The 13370-nt window shown below is 42.3% G+C and overlaps 1 protein-coding gene across 10 annotated transcripts in view; it reads left to right on the top strand.

Annotated features, from left to right (window-relative positions):
- Positions 1–13370, top strand: part of RAD54L2 (RAD54 like 2) — a 166150-nt gene that overhangs the window by 80837 nt on the left and 71943 nt on the right. For all 10 annotated transcript variants that reach the window (XM_053294311.1, XM_053294312.1, XM_053294309.1 and 7 more), the window contains one exon: positions 3837–4043. In XM_053294311.1, the coding sequence (XP_053150286.1) occupies positions 3893–4043 (151 nt within the window). In that variant the 5' untranslated portion in view covers positions 3837–3892. The remainder of the gene's footprint in view (positions 1–3836; positions 4044–13370) is intronic.

Below are 13370 nucleotides of genomic sequence, written 5' to 3'. Positions count from 1 at the left end.
TGGCGTCAATGAGTGCTTTTTTTTTCTTAGCAAATAGCAACTATTGTTGGCAGCCTGATCTGTAATGGGACCACAGCAGACAGGGAAGGGTTAAAGCCCCCTGCAGTTGGTATCTGCAAGAGGCCCCTATCCAGTTGGTTTTACTTTAAAATAAAAAATAAGCATTAAACATGCTTATAATGTGGTGTTTGACCCTGAATCTGTGGCCTGTGGCTTGTCATAGAGTGCTGACTTGTTTTATTTTTGTTGTATTCATTAAAAAAATGTCCTTAAAAGTTTGCAGTAAAATTCTTGCACTTCTGTTCAAGTTCATTGCTAAGCAGCATTTACCCATAGTGATCCAAAGTTGAATTAGCTTAATCTTGTATTTTGATAAGATTATAAAAAACTACATTAACAAATGATTCACAAGCATACCCAGAATGAATGGGCCTGTAGTGGTTAATATCTTTCTTCCCTTATCTATCCCATTCCTTGGCTTTAGTTTTCTGTGTTCTGGTTTTCTCCTTGGTGTGTGTTCTTCTTTTTGCTAATCGCAGGGTTTGACTCATTTGCCTGTATGACTATTCAGCATATATCAGTTAAATGACTTTATATTTTAAGGTGTTTGCTTTTGTATATGACGTTGTAAATTTTAATGATCTATACTTATGTGGGAAAAATGAAGGAAGAATAAATTGTTGTTTGCCTAGAGCCAGCGTGGTATAGTGGTTAGAGTGCTGGACTAGGACTGGGGAGACCCGAGTTCAAATCTCCATTCAGCCATGAGACTTACTGGGTGACTCTGGGCCAGTCACTTCTCTCTCAGCCTAACCTACTTCACAGGGTTGTTGTGAGGAGAAACTTAAGTATGTAGTACACCACTCTGGGTTCCTTGGAGGAAGAGTGGGATATAAAATGTAATTAAAAAAAAAAAGAGTCCCCTGCTAACTGAGCAAAGATGCACCTGGTTGTATCCATCCTCCAAAAAGCATCCCTCCAGTCTGTTGCTGGTGTCTATCTTGTGTTTCTTTTTTAGATTGTGAGCCCTTTGGAGACAGGGAGCCATTTTTATTTATATCTGTGTAAACTGCTTTGGGAACTTTTGTTGACAGGCAGTATAGAAATTGAGGGGATCCCTCCATGAAATGGAGGGGTCACTGCCATGACAGGCAGTATATCATGGAGGGGTCACTCCATGAAATTGATGGCCAGGAGGTCTAGGACCAACAAACGGAAGTACTTCTTCACACAATGCGTGATCCACTTGTGGAACTCTCTGCCACAGGACGTAGTGACAGCCAACAACCTGGATGGCTTTAAGAGGGGTTTGGATAACTTCATGGAGGAGAGGTCCGTCAATGGCTACTAGTCAGAGGGCTGTGGGCCACCTCCAGTCTCAAAAGGCAGGATGGCTCTGAGAACCAGTTGCAGGGGAGAAATGGCAGGAGAGAGGGCACGCCCTGAACTCCTGCTTGTGGCTTCCAGCAGCATCTGGTGGGCCACTGTGAGAAACAGGATGCTGGACTAGATGGGCCTTGGGCCTGATCCAGCAGGGCTGTTCTTATGTTCTTATTCATCGTGTTCGTAGAGTGAGTGGGAAAGTAGTTAACTTCAAGGCTATGTTAATGATGTGCATTCAAACAAGGAAAATAATTAGAATTGTGGTAAGTTGCCAAGTGGTGTACATATAACCATATGGGGAGTCAGTCAGGCCTTTGTAGTGTGGATCCACATGGTGAAGATAATGTTACCACTACCCATTTTCAGGTTTTTAAAAAATAAGACCATGCCTTGCTTTCTAACATTTCCAATATAGTAGGAGCATTGGAAAATTACCAGGTGGATGAACTCCAGATCCATGCAGACTTGGCTTTGAATATTGGAAGCGGATTCCTTGGCACCTTGCCTTTGACCTCTCAGGACAGCAGATTTCTGTGCTTACCTCTGTGCAGAGTGGTCTTGTGTGCAGCATGGGGTTAAACGGAAGTCTCAGAAGCTGTGTGGGTCTCTAGGAAATGTAGTCCTCCATGGTTCATTTGATTTAAATCAAATTGATTTAAAACGCTTCACAGAAAGACTCAATTTTAATTATTTAAACCACCAATCAGAAAAATCATTTTCTAGTAAAAGTGCATTCTTTCTATCTAATATAACCTTGAGATCTATCTATCTATCTATCTATCTATCTATCTATCTATCTATCTATCTATCTATCTATCTATCTAATGTAGGTTTCATTTTTAGAAGGCAGGCACATATTTCTCATAATGCTGTTTCATTTGGGCAGCTAGGCTATACATTTCTTTGTTGCATTGTTTGCATTTTGCATACATGCCTATCATACCCACACAGAAACTTCATTATAATATTTCCAAATGGGGTTGAATATGTTTTGTTCACTTTTGTTTTCTCTTTCTAACCCCTCCCCCCATCCCTTGCATTTATAATAATCTATAACAACTCCTTGTTCAGGTCTACTCCATCCCCCCAAATCCTCTATTAATTTATTTACCACCTTTGTCATGGACATTTTTGGGGGAGATTTTTGTGTGTGGGGGTGGTGGCTGCTGCTGCTGCTGCTGCTTATACACCAACTGCAGAATAGGATTGATCAGGTCTGTTATCACTCATCTGCATATTCTCCTCTTAATATATTTATAGAATATAAGGTTATGATTAATATTCATGCCAATATCTTAAAAATTAAAATCCAATTTAAATTTTAAAAAATTGATTTTTTATAAAAAAAATTAATTAAAAAATCATTGAGGTTGAACAACCCTGTAGTCTTCAATGCTTTCTTCATAGAGCTCTGTGAGGAAAGTGCTTGGAAGTACTATGTTTCCCAGTGATCCTCATGCACTATCCTGGGCAGATTCCGATAGCTCCTCATCTCTTTAACAGCCCTCTGTGGCGCTGCATATAGAACTACTCTGTGAGGAGGTAAGCACTACTAGTGGCTGCTACCCTGCAAGGCCAGGGGCAAGGTGTAAATGATTTGGATTCGTTTTAATGCCACATCTTTACACAAGTCTAGTGAACTCTTCAGAAAACTGGCTCCCTCATAATATGGCTTCCTCATAACCCACATGGTAAATTATTATTTTCACTCATGGAATTAGTATAAAGTGGTGTGTGAGAGAACGGCTATAGAGTCTGAGATATTGAAACAAATATGTAAAAATCAACAAAAGGAAGAAATAAATATGGATAGAGTAAGTTTTCATTTTGCATTTTTATTAGGAAAAAATGTAGAAGAGATTCAATGGTAGTAACCAAATAACTGCAGCTGCTTGATTTAATACTAGAGAGCATAGTCTTGCATTGATTTGTGAATGGTTCCATCATAGTAATGTGCTTTTTTGGGTGCTGGTTATAATGCTGTATATTATCCTAGAGGGAATTATTTGGATCGGAACATTGTACTTCTTACTCCCTCAAAATGCTTGTAATCCTTATGGCTGTCACTGAGCTGAATCATGTGTCCAACGTTCGGATCCCGACTGGTGTAAGGTGGCTGCTCTGTTCACACATAGGAGTTTTTAAGCACCCCAGTTAAGCAGTAGCCCTCCACACTCCAAGCCAATCTCCTCTCAAGGCCCCTCCAGAGTGACACTAGCAGATATAAAGATTTGAGGGGCTGCCATCGGAAGGAATTTTTTTACTTTCCTTCGAGTGTGAGCCAAAGGGCTTTCCACTTGCACATGTTTGGATCTGACTCTCAGTTGCCATTTATGAGAACTGGGAACTTTTAAAAGAACTGGGGTTAGGCTGCCGTCTCCATCATACTGCACTAAGCTTGTAATTTAGTAGCTGACTGGTGTGTTATTTTTTTTCCTTTTATCACCTTGCAGGGCTGCCTTAAAATAGATAATGAGCAGGTAATGCACAAGGGGTGCTATTGGGAATCATGTCGGACGAGTCAGTCTCAGGGAGTGATCCGGACGTGGACCCGGACTTGGAACAGGAAGATATGGAAGAGGAGGAGGAGGAAGAGGAGGACGAGGCCATGGAGGAGGATAATGATGGGGATGACGAGGAAGACTTACTGGATGAGAATGGTGAGTTAATGAATGTTTTACTTTGAGTGTTTCCAGGGACTGTTCGTTTTATGCAAGAGGCAACTTTGTTCACTCTCAATTTTTTATTTGTACTAGTTCTTGGACAATGTAGTCAGTAGATTATATAATGGTCAAGTTCTGAATTAATGCCTTGTACAGTTGTAGCTAAAACAGTGTTCTATCTTGGTAAACAGGGCAGAACCATTTTACTTGATGCCTGGGGGATTTAAAATGATGCCTGGGGGATAGCCAGTGGGAACATGGTGGCATCTGCTTTGGTCGGCAAAATCTCCTAAGGTGTGAGGGTGAACAAGTTTTGGATAAACCAGAAGGGGACAGAGTAGAGCCAGGAGTTGAGCAGAAGGAAATACAGGACAGCTTGCCAAATAGGTCAAATCATGGTAAGGGGGATAGCACACGGCAACGCAAGGTGAGGGACCTGGCGTATAGGTGTCTGTATAGCAATTCCAGAAGCCTCCGAGTCAAGATGGGTGAGCTGGAGTACTTAGTAACTAATGAGAATATAGATGTAGTGGGTGTAACAGAAACCTGGTGGAATGGTGAGAACCAGTGGAACACGATTATTCCTGGATATAAACTCTATAGAAGGGACAAGGAGGGTAGGGTTGGGGTAGGAGTGGCACTGTATATCAAAGTAGGGATAGATTCCAATAAGATAGAAAACGTAGGAGGACCAGAGTCCTCCAAAGAATCATTATGGGTAACATTACAAGGACTGAAAGGAAATGTTTTACTAGGGAGGTGCTATTGCCCTCTGGATCAAAGCCCTGAGAGTGATCTGGAGTTGGAGAAACAAATAAGAGAGGCATCAAAGAGAGACAGGGCAGTAATAATGGGTGACTTCAATTATCCACACATAGACTGGGTAAATCCACATTCAGGTAATGAGAGAGTGTCCAAATTTCTAGATGTACTAAATGACTGTGCCTTAGAACAGTTAGTTGCGGAACCAACCAGAGAAATAGCAAACTTGGACTTAATCCTGAGTGGTACCCAGGACCTGGTGCAAGATGTCAGAGTTACAGAACCATTGGGTAGCAGTGACCCAATTCAGCATATATGTGAGTGGAGAATTGTCAAGGAAGACCAACACAGATGTGTTGGACTTCAGAAGAGGAAACTTCTCAAAAATGAGGGGACTGGTAAGAAGGAGTTGAAAGGGGAAGTCAGGAGGGTCAAATCACTCCAGAAAGCATGGAATTTATTTAAAACTACAGTACAAGAAGTACAGTTGGAATATATACCAAGGAGGAAAGATACCACCAAGTTCAGCAGGATGCCAGCGTGGCTAACAAGTAGAGTCAGGGAAGCTATAAAATTTGCAGATGACACTAAACTATTTAGGGTAGTGAAATCCACAATGGATTGTGAGGAATTCCAAAAAGATCTCTCCAAACTGGGAGACTGGGTGACAAAACGCAAATGCGGTTCAATGTAAGCAAGTGTGAAATGATGCACATTGGGGCAAAAAACACCAACTTCACATATACATAGATGGGGTCTGAGCTGTCAGTGACTGACCAGGAGAGAGATATTGGGGTCATGGTGGACAGCTCATTGAAAGTGTTGTCTCAGTGTGTGGCAGCTGTGAAAAAAGCTAATTCCATGCTAGGAATCATTAGGAGGGGGATTGAAAATAAAAATGCTAATATTATAATGCTCTTATACAAATCTATGGTGCGGCCACATCTGGAGTACTGCATACCGCTTTGGTCACTGTATATTAAGAAGGATATTGTAGAACTGGAAAAGGTGCAGAAGAGGGCAACCAAACACCAAACCAAAATGATCAGGGGCTTGGAGCACCTTCCTTATGAGGTTAGGCTACAGCATCTGGGGCTCTTTACCTTGGAAAAGAGGCGACTAAGGGGAGACATGATCGAATTGTATAAAATTATGCATGGAGTGGAGAGGGTAGACAGAGATAATTTTTTCTCCCTCTCACACAACACTAGAGGGGTCACCCCATGAAACTGAAGGTTGGGAAATGTAGGACCGACAAGCAGAAGTACTTTTTACACAGCACATAATTAATCTGTGGAATTCTTTGCAATGGGATGTGGTGATGGCCACCATCTTGGATGGCTTTAAAAGGGGTTTAGATAGATTCATGGAGGACAGGTCTATCAATGGCTACTAGTCTGATGGCTGTGGACCATCTCCAGCCTCAGAGGCATGATGTCTCTCAATACCAGTTGCAGGGGAACAACAGCAGGAGAGAGGGCATGCACATACCTCTTGCCTGTGGGTTCCCCAGAGGCATCTGGTGGGCCACTGTGTGAAACAGGATGCTGGACTAGATGGGCCTTGTGCCTGATCCAGCAGGGCTGTTCTTATGTTCTTATGTACTTGTTAGGGCAACTCCTTGTTTACTAACATATCAAGATTTCTCTGAGATGGGCTGGTTATGAGGGTACCAGTTACACCTTTCCTGAAATACAGTTGGTTGTCTTTCAAGCAGCAGACTTAAATAAATGAAGTGGGTTAAAACCAGGGCTGTGTGAACTAAAGATACTAAAGTATTATGACAAGAATAGAAGAACCCTGTGACATATACAGTTATGCATACTGAGCAAATTTGCACATTTCATCTTATTTGCATGATATTGGTCTATGACCCCAATAAAGTATCTGTTCTGTTATTTTGCATGATTCTCTAATCTTGACTAGTTTACATAATTTATTTCAAATTTGCTATTCATGGGAGGGGGGTCTCACGGGCAGAAACTATGCATATCACTGAAGCTCCACCCCCAGCCACCGGAAACTTTATTTGGGTTTTTTTTTTCCAGATTTCAATAGACATTGCCATTGCCTTAATGCTTTCAAGCATATATTTGCACTGGTAAGGACTTGGAAAAAAAACCTTAAAAGAGTGGAAACTGAATTAAACAGAAGGATGCAAGAAGAATCCTGCTGGATTGGATCAAAGACTAATGTTGTCCAAGTTCACAATCAGAATGAAAGTGACATCCTCCTCCTTCTATTTCCCCCCAGCATCTATAACTGCCTTCTGGTCCCATTTAACTGTTCTGGCTAAAAGCTGTTGTTAGACCTATTCTGCAAAAATAGTAATGTATACATAGATTTATCTACCGGTTTTCTGTAGTGGCACCCAGCATGTGGAACTCGCTGCTGCAGAAGGTTCCTCTGTCTTCTTCTTTGGTGGTGTTTCTACTCTGTTTTTAAAAAATCTGTATTCCAGAAGCCTTTTATAGCTTATGCTCAGTTAAAAAGTTTTAACCCTTTTTATATGTTGTTTTTGAAATTGCTTTGGCTCTCCCCACCCTGTAAGGTTTTTATTTGGGGTTTTTTTTTTTTTTTTTGGTTAGTTGCTTTGTGTGCCTCCTGTAGGAAGCAAAGAGCAGGATATAGTTGCTGTTAGATTAGCCAGTGAACTTTGTGCCTTTTTTTCCCCTCCTGCATGTACATAGCCTTGGCTTAGTTTAGAGAAAACTTAATTAGGTAGCATATCTAAGTCCAAGACACCAGGATGGCGTTCTCTGAAGTGCTACCTGTTCCACATGCAGGGCCAGTGAGGCAGGTGGAGCTGAGAGGTCTCAATGCATGGTTGAGATGGTTGTGCTGGAAGGAGGAGTTCAGATTTGTTAGGCACTGGAATACATTTTGGGGCAAACAAAGCCTTTACAAAAGGGACAGGCTCCACTTGAACCAAGATGGAACCAGACTGCTGGTGCTTAAAATCAAAAAGGTTGCAGAGCAGCTTTTAAAATGACACTTGGGGGATTGCCAGCAGGAACTGGGTGGTATCTCATTTGTCAAGCAAAATCCCCTAAGGTGCAAGGGTGCAAACATTTCAGATAAACTAGAAGGGTACAGAGTAGAACCAGGAGCAGATCAGAATTAATTACATGACAGAGGCTCAAAAAGGTCAAATGATGGTAAGGGAGAATGATTGATTGATTGAGTGCCGTCAAGTCGGTGTTGACTCTTAGCAACCACATAGATAGATTCTCTCCAGGATGATTTGTCTTCAACTTGGCCTTTAAGGTCTCTCTGTGGTGCATTCATTGCTGTCGTAATTGAGTCTGTCCACCTTGCTGCTTGTCGTCCTCTTCTTCTCTTTCCTTCAACTTTCCCCAGCATTATGGACTTCTCAGGTTTTCTTCTCGAGCTGGGTTTTCGCATAATGTACCCGAAGTATGATAGTTTGAGCCTGGTCTTTTGTGCCTTGAGTGAAAATTCTGGATTGAACTGTTCTATTATCCATTTGTTCGTTTGCCTGGATGTCCATGGACTTAAGGGAGATAGCACACATCAAAGCCAGGTAAGAGATAGGCATATAGGTGTTTATATACGGATGACAGAAGTCTCCGAGCCAAGATGGGCAAGCTGGAGTGTTTGGTAGCTAATGAAAACATAGATATAGTGGGCGTAGTGGAAACCTGGTGGAACTGTGAGAACCAGTGGGATACTGTTATTCCTGGATACAAACTCTACAGAAAGAATAGGGAGGGGTAGATTGGAGGTTGAGTAGCACTGTATGTTAAAAAAAGAATCCAACAAGCTAGAAAACTGAAGCCCTCCACAGAAATGTTATGGGTGACAATACGAGGACTGAAAGGAAATGTGTTACTAGGGATGTGCTATCGCCCACTGGATCAAAATACTGAGAGTGATCTGGAGTTGGAGAAGCAAATCAGAGAGGCATCAAAGAGAGACAGAGCTGTAATAATGGGTTTCAATTATTCCCCATTGATTGGGCAAATTCATGTGCAAGTATTGGCACAGTGGCCAAATTTCTAGACATGCTAAATGACTGTGTCTTAGAACCACTGGGGAACAGTGACCGTAGTGTTATCCAGTTCAGCTTATATGTGAGTGAAGCATTGCCAAGGAAGTCCAACACAGATGTGTTGGACTTCAGAAGGAGAAACTTCTCAAAAATGAGGGGCCTGGTAAAAAAGGAAGCTGAAAGTTAAAGTCAGGAGGGTCAAACCACTCCAGGAAGCATGGAACTTTTTGAAAACCACTATAATAGAAGCTCACTTGGAATGTATACCAAGAAGAAGGAAAGGTACCATCAAGTTCAGAAGGGCGCCAGTGTGGCTAACAAATAGAGTCAGGGGAGCTATAAAAGGGAAGAAGACTTCCTTCAGAACATGAAAGTCTTGTCCAAATGAAGAAAACAGGAAGGAACATATTCTAGCAGAAAGAGAGAGAGAGAGAATAAGGAATGCAAAAAACAGTTTGAGGAGCATATAGCCAGCAGGGGAATAACAAAGACTTATTTAAACAGATCAGAAGCAGAATACTTGCCAGGGAGGTGGTTGGACCCCTAGATTATGAGGGCATGAAAGGGTTTATTAAGGAGGATAAAGAGATTGCAGAGAAGCTGAATGAGTTCTTTGCATCTGTCTTCATAGCAGAGGATACTGACTGTATACCTGCTCCGGAACTGAGCTTCTCAGGCTTGGAGGCTGAAGAACTGGACCTCTTTGAGGTGATGAGAGAGGATGTTCTAAACTTTCTTAAAAACTAAAAATTAACATATTGCCAGGGCCAGATGGCATCCACCAAGAGTTCTGAAGGAACTCAAATGTGAAATCGCTGATCTCCTAACAAAAATATGTAACTTGTCCCTACAGTTCCTCTATACCAGAGGACTGAAAAGTAATGAATGTAACTCCGATTTTCCAAAAGGGATCCAGGGGGGATCTGGGAAACTACAGGCTGGTTAGCTTAACTTCAGTGCCTGGTAAACTGATGGAAAGCAGACTTAAAGACAAAATTGTTAAACATATAGAAGAACAGGCCTTGCTGAAGGAGAACCAGCATGGCTTCCACAAGGGCAAGTCTTGCCTCACTAACGTTTTGGTGTTCTTTGAGAATGTCAACAGGCATGTAAATAGAGATGATCCAGTTGACATAGTGGACTTCCAAAATACTTCCGACCAAGTCCCTCACCAAAGGCTTTTGAGTAAACCTAGCAAGCATGGGATAAGGGGACAAGTTCAATTGTGGAATGGTAACTGGTTGAAGGACAAGAAACAGAGGGTAGGAAAAAATGGACAGATTTCACAACGGAGAGAAGTAAGAAGTGGGGTTTCCCAGGGATCTGTACTGGGACCAGTGCTAATTAACATTAATAAATGATCATGAAGTTGGGGGTAAGCCGCAATGTGGCCAAATTTTCAGATGACACTAAACTATTCGGGGCAGTGAGATCCAAAACAGATTGTGAGGAGCTCCAAAAGGATTTCTCCATACTGGGTGAGTAGGTGACAAAATGGCAAATATGGTTCAATGTAAGCAAGTGTAAAATAAAGCATATTGGGGCAGAAAACCCCAGCTTCATACATACCCTGATGGGGTCTGAGCTGTTGGTGACTGACCAGGAGGGAAATCTTTGGGATGTGGTGGACAGTTTGTTGAAAGAGTCGACATTACATGACAGCTGTGAAAATGGCAAATTCTATGCTAGGGATCATTGGGAAGGATATTGAAAATAAAAATGCTAATATTATTATGCGCTTATACAATTTGATAGTGTGGCCATGTTTGGAGTACTTTGTACAGTTCTGGTCTTATCTTAAGAAAGATATTTTAGAACTGGAAAAGATGCAGAAGAGGGCAACCAAGGTGATTAGTGGCCTGAAGCACCTTCCTTACGAGGCAAGGCTGCAGCATCTGGGGCTTTTTAGTTTGGAAAAGAGGTGACTATGGGGAGACATGATAGAGGTGTATAACATTATGCATGGAGTAGAGAGAGTGGACAGAGATAAATTTTTTCTCCCTCTCGCACAGTGCTAGAACCAGAGGTCATCCCATGAAACTGATGGCCTGGAAATTTAGGACCAGCTAAAAGAAGTACTTTTTTCCACACAGTGGAAAAACTGTGGAATTGTGGATTAATCTGTGGAATTCTCTGCCACAGGATGTGATGATGGCCACCAGCTTGGATGGCTTAGACGAATTCATGGAGGACAGGTCTATCAAAGGCTACTTGTCTGGCGGCTATAGTACATCTCTATCCTCAGAGGCAAGATGTCTCTCAATACCAGTTGCAGGGGAGCAACAGCAGGAGAGAGGGTGTGTCCATGGCCTTCTCAGTGGCATCTGGTGAGCCACTGTGTGAAATAGGATGCTGGACTAGATAGGCCTTCAGCTTGATCCAGCAGGGCTGTTCTTATGTTCTTAGTTCTCCATTTCACCATGTTACTTTCAGATGCATCTTCTTAGTTAGCACCACTCCTTCCACTTCTCAGTTCTATGTTGTGCTTCCTCTTGCACCACTTCCTGCAAAGAAATATTTGTGGAAGGGGTGGAGGTAAGGAACTAAGGAGAAAATAGAAGTGTCTTGCTGGAACTATGCTACTGGAAAGACAAGAGGGCAGTATACCAGCACGCACCAGCACATTACAGTTTTCAAGCCCATCTGCAAATGTTCATGAACTCCAATGGCAGTTCTGTGTTTTGAGCACCTGGCACATCCTACCAAAGCAGCTAAGCAAGCTCCTACAGCTGCACCTATTTGCAGCCAATCCAGCCCCACCAGTTAGATTCTGCTGCTGTTGCAAAAGAGAGCTCTCCCCTCACCATCCCTTCCAAAAGCAGCTCTGAACTGGAGCTTGTTGTCAAAACTTCTTTTCCCTCTCAGCACCAAGAGGTGGAATTTGGAATAAAGTCAGTGAAAGCTGGTGCAAATCTACTGCTCCCCTAGAACTGCCACCTGAGGCAGAAAGCTTTCTTCATGGGAAGGCCACCTGTTGTTGGGTCACATTGTTCTATCTATCTATCTATCTATCTATCTATCTATCTATCTATCTATCTATCTATCTCAGAACAAAATTAATCAGCATATCAGATTAACACTTGAACAGCTCCATTATTTGAATACAGGAAAAATAATGTTTGAAGTGACAGAACGTTTCTAGCATTGGCTAGAGATGGTGGATGCTGAAAACTGGTTTTTGTGTGTGTTAAATAATCTTTCTTGGTCAAGTTGATTTATTTTGAAAGTTAGTGGTGATTATTTTATTGTCCATGCAATGATGATTTAGAGCAGGCCTGCTGAACTCAGGCCCCCCAGCTTTTTTGGGACTAAACTCCCATAATCCCCAGGCACAATGGCCAATAACCAGGGAAAATGAGAGTTGTAGGCTAACATCTGCAGGAGGGCTGAAGTTGAACAGCTCTGATTTAGAGCATCTTTAAATTTTTCAGAGCACACTGAATAAAATAAAAATTAGAGCAATCTATGGCGGATGCATGCACCTACAGGTCGAGAATCCTTTGTCCGGACTGCTTGGGACTAGAGGTGTTCTGGATTTCGAATTCTTCCGGATTTTGGAATATGTTCATAAATGAGATATCTTGGGCATGAAAGGTTACTGGTTTTTTCTCTCTCCAACAACCCCTGATGTTCCTTCCAGCCAAGCTCCTTCCCACTTCCCCTCTCGCAAACTGGCTTTAGAAGCGTGTGAGTGGCAGTGCAATCCCATTCACAAAACTGGCTTGGCTCTGCCCCGAAGGAGGGCTCTTCCCCTATTCAGAGTGCCATTGCAGACGGAGTCCCGGGTGCTGCATTGCCTCCCTGGCTCCTGCCCTGCCTGCAAGTGCCCTTAAATGCCCTTAAATGCTGCCAGCAAAGTTCCCGTCCATGTGGGAAGGGAAGAGGAGCCAAGGCTGAGGAGGGGCCAGGCAACCACCATTGCAGACGGAGCTGCAGGTGCTGCTTTGCCTCTCTGTGAGTTGCGGGTGCTGCTTAGTTTGGGGACTTTTTGCTGCTTTGCCACTGTTAGCTGCTGAGTTGGGGCTGGGGTTGGTTTGGGGGCTTTGTGAGTGGTTGAAGCTACAGGTTGAGAATCCAAGTGGAAAATACAAGCAGGTTGTGTCCCCCCCCCCCCCCCCCGTGTGGTGTCTGGATTTTGGAGCTTTCCGGATTTCAGGAGTCCGTATAAAGGATTCTCGACCTGTAGTTTGTTTCAGTGTCAAGTTTTTATTAACTTTAGTTTGTTCATTTTGATGGGATAACCCCCCCCCCACCTTAAACTATCTTCTTGATTTTACTCTAAAAATCTAAAAAAATACTCATACTTTTAATTATTTTTAAAGTAGTAGGAGAAATTGTATATTCTTTCCTTTCCTTCAAGGCTCTATATCATGTTGTAGTTAAGTGCACACAATTTGGAAGTCATTTTGTGTATCCTTCACATTTTCTCTTAAATATTATAAAAATAAATTTTATATTTTTGCCATTCCAGTTTTATAGCTTTCTGGCGTTAGTAGAGGACACTGGAAGGGAAATTGGTTTGAAGTGGATTTCTTTGTTTGATCCTTGAA

This window comes from Hemicordylus capensis, chromosome 2 (genome assembly GCF_027244095.1).
Source record: "Hemicordylus capensis ecotype Gifberg chromosome 2, rHemCap1.1.pri, whole genome shotgun sequence".
Taxonomy (NCBI): domain Eukaryota; kingdom Metazoa; phylum Chordata; class Lepidosauria; order Squamata; family Cordylidae; genus Hemicordylus; species Hemicordylus capensis.
This window is presented reverse-complemented; position numbering and strand designations above follow the sequence as displayed.